The sequence below is a fragment of the Ovis canadensis genome, chromosome 21 (assembly GCF_042477335.2).
Source record: "Ovis canadensis isolate MfBH-ARS-UI-01 breed Bighorn chromosome 21, ARS-UI_OviCan_v2, whole genome shotgun sequence".
Lineage (NCBI taxonomy): Eukaryota > Metazoa > Chordata > Mammalia > Artiodactyla > Bovidae > Ovis > Ovis canadensis.
The window spans coordinates 24381247-24398272 of record NC_091265.1 but is presented as its reverse complement, the minus strand read 5'-3'; the positions used below and the strand labels follow the sequence as shown (position 1 = coordinate 24398272).

The 17026-nt window shown below is 50.0% G+C and overlaps 1 protein-coding gene across 1 annotated transcript; it reads right to left on the bottom strand.

Annotated features, from left to right (window-relative positions):
- Window positions 1–2798: 2798 nt before the first annotated feature.
- Window positions 2799–12106, bottom strand: FZD4 (frizzled class receptor 4). The gene is made up of 2 exons (XM_069566534.1): window positions 11457–12106; window positions 2799–9300 (listed from the first exon to the last, which is right to left on the bottom strand). Exons 1-2 carry the CDS (start codon window positions 11751–11753, stop codon window positions 7972–7974), a joined length of 1626 nt encoding a protein of 541 aa, XP_069422635.1. The 5' UTR covers window positions 11754–12106; the 3' UTR covers window positions 2799–7971.
- Window positions 12107–17026: the final 4920 nt, after the last annotated feature.

Sequence of the window (17026 nt, the reverse complement as noted above, 5' to 3'; positions counted from 1 at the left end):
GAGGCAGGAAGTGGCGAGCTGGAAGTTCGGGGACGTCTTCCCAGGATAGGTGACCTAAGATCTCAGTGTCGAAGGAAGACTAGCCCCAGCCTTGTTGAACGAGGGAGGAGACCTTGCAGACGAAGGGAGACGCCCACAGAAAAGGCCAGGCCGTGTACGGAAAGCGATGCAACTCGGACAGGTCTTCCTCTGTGACTTATCAACCCTGTCCCAGTGCTTTGCACTCTACACTTAGTCCCTCTCAAGTGAAATGATGCAGTCCTTTGGCATCTTGGAAAAGGTAGATAGCCAATCATTTCGTCTCTTAAAGAGACAGGCATTGATAATGTGGGTTATCTGTGAGTTTCATCAGGCTCTTGGGCGAAAACCACATCGGGGGCTTAAGGGAAGCCATCAGCCAGTTGATGTGAAATGTCATAAATCTTACTTTTTATTCTTTCTCCCAGGGAGTTTGGGAAGTTGGAAGCCTTTGCCTGAGAGTAGATGAATCCTTGGGTTCTCTTCTCTTTAAGGATGAAACAGAAGGAAAAGGTCAGAAGGAAAATTCCCAACTCTGGGAATTTCGGGTGGGACCAAGGTCTTGTTTTGAAAACTTTTTGGACTAAATCTTTGCAGGTCCAATCTTTTCAAAACGTTTACCAAGATGTTCCCAGTCCTACACCCCAGCTGCATGAAGGAAAACCGAGCAGAGGGCAACGCCCTTCTCAGAGTGTGGTTTATTTCTGTTCGCAGCAACTCTGAAGACAGGAGGCCAAGGCTGACCTCTTTAGTCAAGAGTCTGCTCAACTTTAAAATTATGATTGCATGTGAAAGCTAAAATGGGAAAGAGAAAAAATCAGTTCTCAGGACAGAAATGCTAAAAACCCTTGGGCCACATTCCAGCCAAGGTCCCGGCCCGGCATACGGAGCTCCCATCAGGGGCGGGTGGACGGGGAGAGTGGCTAAGACCGGTTCAGGTTGGTTGAGTGTCCGGGATCCTGGGGTTTATTCTAGAGGTGTCCAGCTTACAGATAAACTTACCAGAGTGATCACCTACATAATCCTTAAACAACAGAAGCTCATGGCCAGCTCTCGTTATTGAGTTGCCTGCCAAAACATTTATCCATTCTCAGTGAACTATCTGCAGTAAGGACATCAGAGGAATGGGGCTTCCCAGGTGGCTCAGTGCTGAAGAACCCACCTGCCAAGCAGGAGACCTGGGTTCGATCCCTGGATTGGGAAGATCCCCTGGAGGAGGAAATGGCACCCACTCCAGTATTCTTGCCTGGAAAACTCCATGGACACAGGAGCCTGGTGGGCTACAGTCCCCGGGGTCGCAAAGAGTCAGACACGAATGAAGTGACTTAACACACAGGCATGCATCTAGTATGAGCTGATCTTGATTACAACTACAAAGACCCTATTTCCAAAGAAACTCATTCATAGGTAAAGAGTGTTAGGACTTCAGTGTGTCTTTGGGGCAGACACGATTCAACTCACAACTCACTGTACTGGGTTGGCCAAAAAGTTCGTCCGGGCTTCCCCATAACATTATAGGGAAGTCCCAGAATTTTTTGGCAAACCCAATAGAATGAAAACAAAACCCTGGGCTAAGCAGGAGAGCGCCTGGCTGGCCACCAGGCTACTCACCTACAGCGGTCCTCTCCGCAAGTCCCTTGCCCTAAGTTTCAGTTCTCATCTCTAAAGCAAGGTAGTGCCCACCCATCTTGCTTACCTCCAAGGTGACATGAGCGTAAAATGAAATCATGTAAATAAAAGCATTTTCTATCCAGAAAGGGTTTGTACCAGCGCAAGGGATTATTGTGAATTCACCCCAGATTGTGTTGACTTTTCCCTAACATCGTAACTACATAATGAGTAGGTAATGAAATGAGACACACAGCCTGTCTTCCAGGGAAGAGAATTTAAATTACATGCCTCCCTTCAGGTACAGTTGGACTTAGAAGAGCAATCTGCAGTGAAGGAGAAGAGCATTGCAGATTCTTGCTCCCTGGGCTTTCCATGCACAGCAAAGCAGGGTGGTGTTCAGGTAAAACCGAAGGGTGGAAAGAAATTTAAAGGTAAACCCAAAGGGCCAGCGTTCTCCTCAGGGACCTCAACAGCATCTCCAATCGATGGCAATGACTCCCCTTCCCTGTGTGGTCCATAATATTGCCTGCTCCCATGGCAATGTCTTGACAAAGGCCTTGAATTTGCTTTGTCTGATGACTTTTCTGGCTATGGGGACACAGACCACCCAACTTACAAAATTAGCTGAAGAAGTCATTTTCCTGGCTGACTGACGTGACATACTCCCATGTCGATTACACAACACAGAACCATTGTGTAACCAGAAAAAAAAAAGGGTGTTTTGTTTTTTTTTTTCCAAAAAATTTGGAGTTAAAAACAAGCTCCCTTTCCCCTTTTCAAGTGGCCTGAACTCTAGCAATGATAAGAAAACTTTTCTCAGGCTGCAACATTAAGCCAAAGGGACTGAGAAGGTGTGTAAAAATGGTCATGTGTATTGAAAATGCCAAAATGGGGTGTGATGGAGTGACAGTGAGAACTTGAGTCACATCCGAAGCGTCATGTGACCTCTTGAGAGTTACCGATGACCACAGCAGTGATGGATTCTGTTGACCTTGGACCTCAGAGGGCTGGCTGACCCAGGAGAAATCCCATGGGGGAAAATTGCACCAGCAAAAAGAAGACAAGGCTGTGCCTCTGCCCTGCAAACCCAGTTATTTCTCCCTTCTGGGTAAGTGTGCTTCCCAGGGGCTTTCAGACACCTGCAGGAAGAGGCCAAATTGCACACTAGCTAATAAACAAAACTTTATTTTCCTTTAATACAAAAATTAAATAGCAAAGTTTTTTTTTTGTACAGTGATAAATTAGAAATTTACAGTACAGACATCAATGCATACGTTTGTACATCCTCGATAGCAGGGTCCATTTCTTCTGACGCTCAGCAATTCATTCAGGGCGCGTCGTAGGGGTTTGCTGGTACCTCTAATGTCGAACATCTGAAAGTCCCTCAGGTTGGCCTCAAGGGGGCTGGGGCTGCGGGTGGCCCCGGGGGACCGAGAAAGGCCACACAACACGAGCTTGTCCGCCGCACAAGCAGGCGGAATTTCATCTCTGTCTAGATCACACCTGATACTCACTCCACCTTTCCTACCAGGAGCTCAAGGAACCTTTGTCCTCCTCTCGTCTGAAGTCTCACAACATCCCTGTGAGGTAGGAAGAAATTCAGGGCCACCCAGATGCCCCACCGGGAGAGACATCAGCGTCGCCTTCCCAAAGGCCCCAGCCAGGCCAGCCCGAGTCCTCGGCAGCACGGTGGGAGGGCAGAAGGGCCCAGGCTCCAGGGGGAAGGAGCGCTCGCAGCCTCCGAAGAAGCCTGCTGGGATGACAGTGGTCGTATACTGAATACTGTGGGCCATCAGGGAGCTCCATAAGCTTGGAGGACATGGCTCGCGGGTCCCCAAGCAGGCCCTCAACAAGTTGCCTGGGTGAATACTGGGGATTTGTTGGTGCAAAGAAGAAGGGAAGCAAGGCAAATCAGAGACAGCAACAGCAAGTGGGTTCCCGCGGGGTAGAGGCCTGTCAGGGTGGGCGAGGGGGCTCCGGGGTCTACTTCCCTCCGGGTAACGCCCAGTGGGCATCACTGCACACACGAGGAGAAGAGGTGGCAGCAGACAGCTCTGCCGAGGCCACAGCGCAGCAAAATCCATTATTTAAGGCTCTGGGATCTGATCCTTGGTAGGAGCAAAATGCTCTGCAAGGAGTTTCCAAGATCTACGACCTAGGCCCTGGAGAAAGATGAGCACCCAGGTCCCTAGCCAGATTAATACAAACCCAGGTGGGGACTCGGAGCCCAAGTACAGTAGAGGCAAAAAAGAACAGTCGAGCGTCCAAAGACGTGACAAAATTGGCTGGGACAGCAATTCTCGCCAACTTCCCCCATCACGGAATGCAATTCAGGACGTAGATCGACTCTGGGGGCTCCTTCCAGGGGGCACTCTACAGCCCTCTTCCAGCTGTGGTGGTGGTCCCCTCACTGGCAGCCGGCGGGCATGTGCACACCTGGGTGAAATCTCCAGCGAGTCTGCCTTCCAGGGCTGAGGCTGCGGGGTCCCTCTTTACACCCTCAAGTCTCAGCTGGGTTCTCAACACTGAATTCAGTGGCCAGGAGGCTGAGCAGGGCAGGGCAGAGAGGACAGAGCTGGGGTGCTGGTGGTGTCAGAACCCAGACACAGATGCTTCCTGGGGTCCAGATTTGGGAGATGCAGGAGACAGAGGGTCAGGGGAAAGCAAAGTCAGAGAGCATCTCGGGGAAACAAATGAGTGTCCCTCCTTCTCCTGGCTGAGGTCCCTGAGCAAGCTGCCAGATCAGGAGCAGTCTCAGGGATCAGGAAACGGGTCTCCACGGAGGAAAAAGGATATGACTCAACCAACACTGCATCAGGCGGTCCTGGTCAGCCTCACTCTGCCAGGTTCCTCTGGCCTGAGGTGCAGCCCTTATGGAGGAGGAGAAAGGAGCCTGCCAGAGAGGAAGCTGACAGAGGTGCCCTTGGGCCTTTTCAAGGCCAAGGGATTTTGTAGGAAGTTACAATTATATACCTACTTCTCCTGGATTTCTGAGAAGGAGGAAGAACCCTAACCTTTTCCCTAGCAAGCTGCTGTCCTCAAATTCACCTGTGTGTCACTAGGTTGGTTTCCCGGGTGGCTCAGTGGTAAAGAATCTGCCTCCAATGCAGGAGATACGGGTTTGAACCCTGGGTTGGAAAGATCTCTTGGATGAGGGCATGGCAACCCACTCTGGTATTCTTGCCTGGAGAATCCTTTTGGGCAGGGGAGACTGGTGGGCTATAGCCCATAGAGTCGCAAAGAGTCGGACACGACAGAAGCGACTTAGCGTGCATGTGCAAGTCACTAGAAAACCCCAAGCCCTGAACGGCCTGCCCCGGAAGCCACATTAGATGCAGCCAAGGCTCATGATCGTCCGGGGAGGTTTCCATAGAGACTGTCCTGTAACAGAATTGATGCTTTCTGGCAAAACCCCTGGACATCAATTTGCAAGGAACCCTGGGAGGACTGAGAGATGGGTTAAAGTTGGAAAGACCCAGGAAGAGGTTTATGGGATGGAGACGGTGAAACAGGTGGCAATTCAGCAGCCCCTGCTCCTTCTGAAACCAACGGCAAAGTTCAGCAGAACCAGGTAGGATTGGTTAGAGGAACAGAGTTGATCCTCCCTGACGTCCCTTAAGGTGCCTAACACAGGGCGTGACACACAGCTGGCATTCAGTAAATGTGTTGATAATTAAAACTTTTTTTTTCAAACCAATACCAATTTAAGAGGTGATAACTCACTTCAAGGTAACTGATAACTAACTCTTCAGCCACAAAGCTCCTTTCCTAAAACTGTAAACACCCTCCAAGGTCTAGAATGTGAAAGGAACAACCTTTAAGCCTGTGACACTGCCAATGTGTGCCAATGGCCAGTTCCGATCAAATATACTTCCCCCAAGAAGGCAAGAGACTTACGGAAGAGACATTCTACAACCCAGAAAGCTCCAGAAGTTGGGCATCCAGGTTCACCCAAGTACCCTTCCTGTCACTATTTCATCATTCATAAACATGGAGCACCCTCTCTACGGCTGGCCCTCTGCTAGGATGCTTGTCTCGGTCACCCAGTCACTGAAACATTACAAAGAGAATTGCACTGCAAACCCCTGCACGGTCCTTCTTCCCTTTCCTGGGCCAGAGTCTCTGAGCAACTCCCAAGACACTGGAGAGGAGCGTGAGTAAGGGCAGGCTTTGCCCCTGGGTGCACACTCCAGGGCCCCGGCCAGCTATGGGAACCGTCTGCGAGCAGCAAAGGGAGTTCACATTCTACGTTTCAGGGGCAATGCAGTCGTAGATGGAGTTCAACTGGCCCTTCTGGGGAGCATTTCTCATGCTCCTGGAGCCCTGACCCAGAGTCCAGCCAAGGTACTCAGGCCCAGAACACACAGTGGGGGCCACCAGTGCCCACTTAGCATCTGTGCATGAAACCCCAAGACTTTGCCTTCCAAAACAGGCAACAGTCCTTACGCACATCTTCATCTCAGCTCGAGAATCACACCAGAACAGAGAGAGAAGAAAGGAAAATGTCAAACTAGGGGCATGAAGCTCAAACAAACAAAGACATGCTTATTTCCAGAATCTGAATTCCTATTTGCAGTTTTGAGTCCCTGGAAACATTTTTCCACAAGAAATGGTATAAAAGAGCTTTCCTACCTGTTTTAAAGTGGGGGGGGGGGGTGGTGGGCAGGGATAAATAAATAATCATCCCAAAGTTGCTAAAGCAAAGACCGAGATGAACTTCAAGGACAGCAACCTGTTACATCAATCTGTCCCAAAGATCTGGTGATCAGAAGACCTCAGGGGGTTGAGTTGTCAGTTACAACTTTAAAAGAACTGCAACTTTTGAGAGGCTGCTAGAGGGTACCCTCTTGCAAGGAATATAAAGCATACATTTTAAAAGCTCTGGAATACCCCTGCAAAATACAATTAAGACCTGTGCTATAAGAGTTTGCAGTTCATTTCATATGGTCTACACTTTATTCCCTACAAACCAATCAAGCTCCTGGCTGGTATTCTGGAGATTCATTAAGCACCATATAAATACTCCAGGCCACACTGCCTCCAATGAAATCTTATATGGAGCCCTTGCCTATTACTAGGAAACAATTATGCACCAAATAGTTGGATTAGTTGTCCTTAGCTCCCTTTACAAAATTGAAAAAGTCTCCATTGTGCCAAGTAGACCAGACTCTGATAACATTCTTATGCTAAAGAGAAAAAAAAAGGCACTATCATTCTGAGAATGCAAGCTGACCATAGTTTTAAAGTCAGTTGAGTAACTATTAAGTCATGGTCCAAGAATGTGCTTTTAATTGTAATTGACACACACAAATTATACAGTTAATCTGTGTGAATGCAAAGTTGCCAAGAAACGAAACGTTTTAGCTCTTCCAGACTGGCGTCTGCATAGATACAATCACTTGAAGTAAAATATATTAAGTCCCTGGTGCTCAATGCAATCGGTCTCTGGGGTGGGTACGGTAGGTTGACTTGGTAGATCTCATTTTCCTCTGAATTAAGTGATTGTCAAGAAAGTGAATCGCCCTTCCTTTCCCCCCTCATTAGACCTGCTGCAGTGCAAACATTCCTATAAAAATACCTATTTTGAGTCATTAATGTAAAATGGAGAAAACAGCAGCGGTCTAGTAGGGAGCTGTTGAAATTTAAGAGGGAGAGAGAGAAGAAAAATCCGCGGGATACCTCATGTGTGTTTGTACAGTACTTTTGTTTGTTCAAACAATTCTGTTTTACGACAAAGGCACTGAAAGATTCTGACACCACCTCTTGGGAGAGCAATCCACAAAGTTCCAAACAGCAGACAGTGCACCACAGAAATGTTTATGTTAGATCAGCCAAACTATAAAACTCTTGTAACACTTCTCTGAACCCAGTGTTTCCAGTGTTTATAGATTGCTTTGCTGTCTGAAAGACCCAGTTAGTATTTAAAACTTTTAAAGGGTTAAAAAAAAAAGTTAATCTTTCTCCCTGTAAGTTGCCACTCACAGCTCAAATCCCACCCTGCAGGGAAAAGGAGCATCCCCTGGACTTCCTGGAATCTCGGGAGGACCTCCACGCTCCAAGCTGCGACCTGCTCAAGTGATCAACGTTTTGATTTTTCACAGCTTTGAAAGCCTCTTACTGGCTTTTCCATTTTGGATCATTCCAAAGTCTGCAGCGAAATCACTAGTTTTATGATGCTGGGGGATGGGCAGCGGTGGGAGAGTGGTGGTGGATTATTGGGGGAGGGGGGTTACTGAAGTGTTGCTAGTTTGTTCAAACTGAGATTCACTGCATGAAGCTTTTTAGTAGCACTTGCACCCCAATGCTGGCATTCCCCCTGGAAAGCTTGGAGGCTGGCTAGCCTTATACCACAGTCTCATTGCCTCTCCCAGGCTTCACCCAACCATTCCCTCTTTTCTCTCTCTTTACCTTCCCAGAATTCACCAATCTGTTGGAACACTTCTGCCACGTGTGCAGAGTTTTGGCAGACCAAATCCACATGCCCGAAGTGATGCCCACCAGCAAAGACATAAAGATTTTCAACATTTCCACGGCCATGTTGGAGTCATCTGCGGAATACCGGAAGAGCGCCCAGTTGGAGATTTCATAGAAATAACAGGCAATCACGCAGGTTGCAGGCACTGTGTACAGGACTGAGAAGACCCCGATCTTCACCATCAGCCTTTCCAGCTTGTCTGTCTTCGTTCCATCCTTTTGAAGATTCGACCGAATTTTGAACAAGGCCACCAGCCCCGCAGCAATGAACAAAGTCCCAATCACCAAGTAAGTGAACAGTGGGGCCACCACAAAGCCTGTGAGAGCATCCAGGTTCTGGTTCCCCACGTAGCACAGGCCAGTCAACTCATCTGCATCCACCAGTCTCATAATCAAGATGACAATGGTTTTCACCGCAGGGATGGCCCAGGCTGCGATGTGGAAATAAGAGCTGTGCATTTCGATGGCTTCATGACCCCATTTGAGTCCCGCTGCCAAAAACCAAGTGAGCGTCAGAATAACCCACCAGATGGAACTGGCCATTCCAAAAAAGTACATCAGCAAGAAAATGATTGCACATCCTGTGTTCTTAAGGCCTTCTTGAATGAGAACAGGTTCTGCTGCCTCTTCAAAATCGCAGGATATCCTTTCCCGGCCTACAGTCAGCCTGACAATATAAGCAATGCTATAAATATTATAGCACATACTGAGAAAGATGATGGGGCGCTCCGGGTAGGAAAACCTGGAAGAATCGATCAGGAAGGTGAGCACAGTGAAGGCGGTGGAGATGAAGCACAGGCTGGCCCACACGGCCATCCAGACGTCGGTGAACTCCTTGGCTGAGCGGTTGTACAAGCCAGCATCATAGCCACACTTGAGAACGCAGTTCAGGCTCCTTTTCACCCAGATGTACTGATCCGAGTTGGTTCCCACGGAGTGGCACTCTTCCCCAGGCTGAATGGGGGTTTTGTGAGGCAAGGGCACTTCCTCATCACCTGGCCCTTCCATACACATATGGTTGTGGTCGTTCTGGGGTGGGAATTTGCTGCAGTTTAGGCTCTCCGGCCACGAAAAGCCAAACTCCTTCAGCACAGGCTCGCAGCGTCTCTTGACTGAAAGGCACATCCCGCCGCAGGGCCCGATGGGGATGTCGACCTTCTCTGTGCACATGGGCACATACACGGAACAAAGGAAGAACTGGAAAAAAGTCATGAAACGAACAAAGAAAACAGTGACAGTTGACATGGAAGTCTGACCGAAGGCTTGCACAAATCTGACTTGCTTCTGGGCAAAGTCCATATCAACTTTTAAATCGGTCTATAGGGGTATCTGACTGTTGACTCTGACCACAAATGAGCTTGCCTAATAATCCATCACTTACACATTTTTCTTCTTCTGGGTCTAGTTAAACCCTTTCCAGGAGAACATAGATAAATAAATATATAAAAGGGACCCAAAGCATTACATAATCCCCTTTTGCACAACACTTAGGGAAATAAACCTTAAAGAGCTGACTTTGAGCCTCCCTCCCCTTTCAGCTACTATTTGAAAGAGCTGAACAGACTAATCAGTCTGACTCAGTTCTCTGGGTGATGGGATGCTTTATTTTTATCCCCATTTCTTTATTACCATAAAAATAAATATTCCAAAAAAACGGAGATCCGGCTTTTATCATGTTAATAGCCTGTCCTTTCTCTATCTTATTCCCCCAAATTATTTTTTAACCAGTCTCATATTGAAAATGTCCTCATTGAGACACTGTTAAACCCAAGGATGAGAAGCAAGTTGAAATCTCTGGGGCTTTGTTTGGCCAGGTTTCCTCAATGAATAATAATGAAGCACAATAGGAAAATACAAATGTTCAGACCCTGAAACTGCAGTACCAGCAGGGGAGAGTCCAGTTGCTGTCCTCAATTCCTCCAGCATTGATAAACAGTCTGCTTGGCTACTTACAGATGTTGTCTATGAAGTCTAGAGTTACAAGTAACTATTTTCCAGCATGTAAAGGGATCTCGTCCTGCCCTTCAAAACAGCTTGGCTGCCTCCCCAGGATACATGTAATTAAAAATATATATCCCTGAAAAGCTGTTTTGCCAACAAAATTGCCACTGGTGTCAGGATATGTGTTGTTTCCAAACTGAGAGCTCGAGAATTATTTTCCTAAGCTTTCATAACCTAGTTCTAAAATCCTGACACTTCCACAGGGACACTTCACCAGCAACAGGTCTAATCCCAACCATCCTTCTGAAACCGCCATCCAGCTTTTCAAATGACCTATGTAAAACATGCACCTAGTAAGTCAATTGCCTGCCTGTTTATCTCTTAGAAGTTACAACCAGAACCACAGATTTCCAAAACTTTCAGCCTGGATAACTATAGAACTGTCCTCTATTCCCCTCCACTCCTCCCCCAACCCACCAGTTCTTTCTTTTCAAATTTCTAAAAATCACTCATAGCCTTTCCAACAGAAACACAACCAATGTTAACATTTTTAAAAGTTTCCTTCCAGTTCTTTTTTTTCTTTCAGTGAACTTGTCGTTGTGGTAAGATTATAATCACCCGTGTATACAAATTCTTTCTTCACTTATTATGTTAGGAAGAACATTTTCTATATGACTACATAAGCTTTAATATTTTCAACGACTGGGAAAAAAGAAAAAAAAAAAACAACTTCCAATATACAAGCTACCTTCTGGAGCTTGACCCTACTATCACCTCTTCCCCAGGTGATGCCTTCTCCCCCTCCAGGTACTAAACCTGCCCTTAACGCTGAGGATAAGAAGGAACTCAAGCCAGCGCAACCATTCCTCCGTGCATGACCTCTACAATCATGCAAGACACCGCGAGGGGCCATTCTGCAGAAAATGGGCCAGGGGTGTTGTATTTAGTAACACACCCAAAAAATACGGGGGAGAAAGGAGGTCGGCGAGAGAGCAGAAATTCCCTGTCGCCTTATCACTCCTTTCCAAGTCTTAGCTGCAACTGGCTGCAGCGCGGAAGACTCGCCCACCGAGCAGCGGCGGCCAGAATCCTTGGCAAAGATAACTCTCAGCTCCGCTGGGGTTAGGGGCTTGGCCAGACACGGGTGGGCAGAGGAGAAAGACGGAAGGGCGGGGTGCAGAGCGGGTTCTTTCGCAGGCCAGATGACTTACACAACGTTTTGGCCTCCAGTCCCTGAGGAGGGACAGCAAAGTGGGGGTGGGGATGGAAATCACTTTTCCCGGATAGATATCGTTCCTTGAGACCTAGGAAGGGCACAGGGGGCTCGACCTGGCAAGGGCCCCGGGGAGTGAGTCCGGGGCTCGGAGGCGTCCCCCTGCCCCAGGGGTCCCGCCCGGGGAGAGGGCGCCCACCTGCAGCTGGCTGGAGCAGCCGTACTGGATGAGCGGCGTGAAGGTGGTCAGCTGCAGCTCGGCGTCCGTCTGCAGCTCGTGCCCCACCAGGTTGGGCATCTTGGTCACGTTGTAGCCCAGGTTCTGGCACATGGAGATGCGGATGGGGTCGCAGCGCCTCTCCTCCTCGTCCCCGAAGCCCCGCGCCGGCCCCACGAGCAGTAGCAGCAGCAGCAGCAGCAGCAGCAGCCGCCGCGGACTGAGCCAGACGCCCCCGGGGCCCCCCAGGACGCGCGGCCCTGCGCCCCGCCAGGCCATGGCCAGAGCCGGGGGCGGCGGCGGCGGCGGCGCGGGGGGCTGCTCCAGCAGACACCCCCAGTTTGCACGGGGCCGCCGGCCGCCCGCGCTGCTCCCGGCTCCGGGGAGAGGGCGATAAGGCGCCAAGGGCGACGACGACGGGGCGGAGGGGTAGCGGCCGGTTCTCCCGCAGCTGCGCCCGACTGCGTGGGGGCACTAGACGCCGCGAGCCGGGGCCGGAGGACGGCCTGCGGAGGTCATGGCTACGGGCGGCGAGCCCCGGGCCGGCGCCGGCCACGTCCGCGCAGCGCCTCTGCCGAGCCCGCCAGCACCCCGCGCCGCCGCGCCGCTCCGCCGCCCGAGCCCGAGGCGGCGCTGGAGGTTCGCGGGGGCGGGCCCGGCGCGCGACGGACGGCGCGCCTCTCCAGTGGCCGCGCGCCTCCCGCCCGTGCCCCGCCCCTGTCCCCTCCCCTGTTCCCGCCCCGCGGCCCCGGGCGCCCCGCCCCGCCCCCTGGCGCTCGCCTCCCTCCCACCCGGTGCGCGGCGATCTGGGGCCGGGCGCGGAGGCCGCCGCGGCTCTCCCAGCTGGGCCCGCGCGCCCCTTCTTCCCCGGGGGGCGGCGCGCCCCCAGATCCTGCCGGCTCCCTTTGCTGTCCTCCAGCTGTCCCCTCGGCCTCTAGCCGCTTCCCCATCGGGCAGCGAAGCGTACACAAAGAACACGGGATTTGGGTTATTTACGAAGATCGTGGTTTTTAAACTGCCGGCTGTGTGACCCGAAGCAAACCGCTCGGTCTCTCGGTGTCAGGGTCCTCGCCCGTAAAGAGACGGGAGGATCAGAGCGATAAGGCTTTTCGAACACGGGGCCCTGTGCCTGGCACGGCGCGGGCGCGCGGCTCCGTGCGCCCCCCAACCCGCCCGGCGTGCAGCCCTGCCCGGCTCCCGCCCCCCGCCTCGGCCCGACCTGCAGCGGAGAGTCGGGGGAGGGGGGCGCCCCGGAGCCGCCGACGGCCTCGCGCTCCGATTTCCTCACCGTACGAAATGAAATTCCACAGGGGGATTCGAGAGGAAATGAGACCGGGACGCTCCGTGCTTCTCGGCCCGCCGCCCTTCCTGTCTCGGGGACACGGTTTCTAAATAAGGTTGGGAGGGCCAGAGGGCGGGAGGGGAGAAGCTTGACCTGTGCAGGAGGTGCTGGCGAGGTGGGGAGGGGGTCGGGAAGGCTGCCCTCCCCCAGCCTTCCGGGCATCCACCGCCCCCCCGCCCCCCACCTGCCTCCTGCATCTCTTTTCAACTTTCTCTGCTTCTGCGAGGGTCCTGGGGATCATGCCAGCCGTGTTTTGATTCAGCTTTACCCTCTCATTCCCAGCCCTTCTCCCCACCCTCCCCTCCTTCGGCCGAGCTTGGTGCTAGCCCACACTCTCCACTAAAGCCTCAGCAGGTGGATTCCTAAACGACTTAGTCCCTGAAGGACTTCCAGTGTGCCTCGCAGAGCCTCAGATGGGTAAAATGAGGAAGTTCATATCTACCCCACACAGTTGTTCTGACTTAAATGAGATAGTGCGTAAATTGTTGGCACGTCGTAAGGACCAAATAACTTGGTTATTGTTGATGCTGTGGAAATCTCCTGCAGCCCTGGTCTAAGGATCTGGGTTAAGAGCTTTCTGCTCTCTTCCTGAGATCTTTTTGTCCAACACTTGCCACAGTTCTCCAAGAACGTGGTGGCAGGGACCAAGCTTCTGATGTGTGTTTATGTCCTCCCACTTCAGGTAAGTCTAGCATATGGCGGAGGCTGGATGCAAGTTGAAAGGACCTCAGTACCTCTCTTGTGGTAATCATGTTATTATACCTTGTATATATTACCAACCGGTCCTGGGTAAGGGCAAGAACAGAATCGACTTTTTTTTTTCTTTTTTTTTTTTTTTGCTATTTGGCTCTGTGCCTAGAATTGTGTGAGGCACATAGAAGCTGCATGGTCTCCAGCCATCATCATTACTTTCCAGGGAAGGAGACTCTATTTGTCCCTCAAAGAAATGAAGAAACTGAGGTCAGAACCAAAGTGATTGTTAGAAAATGAAGGGGAGAAAACGGAGGCTCCAGGGAGGCCTTTGAAAACTAAAAAATGTGGGAGTCGGGGAGGGGGGGAGCAGAGTTATTTCCCCAGAAAAGTTCCCAGCTGGGAATCTATGTATTCAGCAGTAGGGTTGAATCTTCTCTTTATCTTTGCAGAGTAAGGCATGAGACCACTGGCCTACAGAGATGCATAAATGATGAGTGAATCAAATGAATAAATGGTTCTCACCTTGTAGGAACTCAGAGGAGGAGACAATAAACAGATAACAGTAACTCCATGTGTAAGTGCCCACAGAGAGAATTGTGGCTAAATTGAAGGTAGAAGTAGCTGAATTTAAAGGGCTGCTCAAAGGGTAGAATTCTGAGCTACTCGGCAAAGCAGAGCTGTGTGCAGTTGGCACTTCTCCTTGGGCACTTGCAAGGAGGGCAGAGGGGTTTGCTTTGTACTAAAGATTTATGTACACCGTTTATTAAGCAATGGGTTCTATGAGGTCAAGAAGCAGGAGCTGTCCCTGCACAGGGCCTAGCCCACAGAGGCTGCTCGTTGTGTTAGCTGAAGGAGTACTACTATCAAATCAATAACAGATAACTCACGTAGAACCTTTACTCTGTGCCAGATATGGTGTTACACACTTCTCATGCATTGATTTCATGCAACGGCCTCAGCAAACTGATGTTCCAAGAGGGTAAGCCGTTTGCCCAAGAACACACAGTAGGTGACAGAGATGTGTATCTGCCGGCCCAAAAGTCTGTGTGCGTGGCGCCGCGTTCACAGAGGAAGCTGCCCGAAACTGCCTAATCCATGGTTACAGATAACCCTTTTGTGATCCAGACCTCTCATTCCTAGAGTCCTGCCATCTCTGCCTCGGCCTGCTTGATGCGACTGTCTCCTTTGAGAGCCCTTGAAAAAGCCCCTTGCCCGTCAGAAGCTTTTCCTGTCAACAGCTTTTCTTTCCCAGCATGGAACTCATCGCAGGTATTTTCCAAAAAAGAAAGCCCGGGGAATCACATTTCAGTCTGAATGTGGAAAGAAAACAAAGCCCACGACTTAGAGCTAAGTCTGAATGGCCCGGAGCCTCCCTCTCACCGAGTGGTTTACACAGTTGCCAATCTGCGCCTGGTGACAGGCATGGCATGTTTGTCTTTGTTGCAGAAAACGCTTCCCCAAGGGAGTTCCAGGCAGAAGGCTATCCACCCTGTGACATGCACTGTTCAAGAGAGGTGCTTGCTCAGTCTCAGTCACTCTGTCATATCCAACTCTTTATGACCTCATGGACGATGGCCCACCAGGCTCCACTGTTCGTGGGATTTTTCAAGCAACAAAATTGGAGTGGGTTGCCATTTCCTCCTCCAAGGACTCTTACTGGACCAGGGATCGAACCTGCATCTTCTCCATTGGTAGGCGCATTGTATACCACTGAGCCACCTGGGAGGCCCAAGAGAGGAGTCAAAGATGGGGCCTTGAGAATAGACCTGTTAACCTAAAGGATGGGCCATGGGTCCCTAGTGGCTCTGGCCTGAGTGCCCGGGCAGCTTCCTCCATCCACTCCCTGCGTAACAAAGATGTAGCTACTTTGGAGCAGCAACAAACATGACTTCAGCGGGCTGTTGGGCAGTTGGAGGGCTCTCTATTTGCATCTAATGAGAGGCTGGGTTCTAATTAACTCCTGTGATGTGTTAATTTTTCAACCTGACATTTTCTGCTCTAATAGATTCTTGTAATGGTTCCTAAATTAAAGGCTGCATTTGCAGCCTAACGTTTAGGTTAAAATCCACCACCTAGGGGGTCGGGGAGGTGGCCCATAAACATCCTTTCCCTCCTAAGGGAAACCTCTCATTTGCAGTTCTTTGCTAACCCAATTAAGTGCTGAAGTAGTCACCCTAGAGCCTGCTTTTTATTTCCTGTGAAACAATCCAACTGATCCATATTCAGTAGCTTCCAAGAAAAGTCTTATTCCAACCACTCATGAAGAAACCAGCTTCTCTGAATCTGGACAGAACATTTAAAACTCACAAAGAGCTGTCTTGATAGAAAATGTAAGAAAGTGGTTCATTATTATCCTGCTTGGTTTTTGAGGGAGAAATTTACTGCGACTAAAACCTCATAAGGATTGGGAATTTCCTGTGGGACCACAAAGCAGGGGGCAAGCCTGCCCCATCCCCTCCGTGTATAGTCTGAGTGCTGCGCCTTCCCTTGCACGCAAGAACACGTGGACTGAGTAAACCAGAAGGGAAGACTAATCTAGCTCAAAGCTGAGAAATTAGAGGCCCCAAGGGGGTAAGTAAAGTGAAAGTGTTAATCACTCAGTTGTGTCCAGTGGACTGTAGCCCACCAGGCTCCTCTGTCCATGGGATTCTCCAGGCCAGAATACTGGAGTGGGTTGCCATTTCCTTCTCCAGGGGATCTTCCCAACCCAGGGATCAAACCCAGGTCTCCTGCATTGCAGGCAGATTCTTATATATAAATATATGTAAGAATCAAGTCACCACAGAACTCTTGGGTGTCACGGAGTCAAAGCCCGGTTATTCCTCCTTTCAAGCAGACGGTGTTATAGAGGTCACTGTTGTTGGTGGTGATGGTTTAATGTACAGATGGGCAATCAAGAAGCTTTGCAGGAGGCAACACATAATCCAAACATTAATGGACATGTCACTGAGCTGGATACTGAATGGTATGCAGTTAAAAGGGGGCCCCTGCCCTCAAAGAGCATACAGTAACATAGGTGGAGATTAAGACATGAGGCTGAGAGTGAAACAAAATTGTTTATAGTTAAGTGCTTTTTCTTGAGCTCCCTTACTGTACTACAGTTTAGTGTTTTGCTTTGTTCTTTTCCTTCTCCTTAAAACTCTCTGAGGCTGTGTCCTTTTCACCACTGTGCTGTTAAACAGCAAAGAAAAATACCACCTGACCCAGGGAAAGCACTCAAGATACTTAGATAAATGAATGAATGTTCAAGCTATAAGTGCTCTAGTTCTTCAGAAAAAGAACCTTCATTGTGTGCTGGATGTAGATGACCACCAAAATACAGCCTAGCTGGTCCCAGAATGATGGTCAAGTCTACGGTATAAGCCACTCCTGCAAGTCAGCCTTCAGCTCTCTTCTGAACTTGCTTGTTTTACGACTCCTAAATCCTTAAAGGTAGAAAAGTGTATTGGCCCAAATTGTTATTTGATTCAGAAGCCTATTTCTCTACTTCATAAACTAGCTCAAGACATTTTCTTAT

What these genes read in the sequence shown, in the direction of transcription:
- FZD4 (XM_069566534.1), bottom strand. Translation starts at nt 11,753, where the DNA reads ATGGCCTGGCGGGGCGCAGGGCCGCGCGTCCTGGGGGGCCCCGGGGGC. An exon ending in GCTGCTCCAGCCAGCTGCAG is followed by an intron (nt 9,301 to 11,456) that starts GTGGGCGCCCTC and finishes ACTTTTTTCCAG; the next exon opens with TTCTTCCTTTGTTCCGTGTA.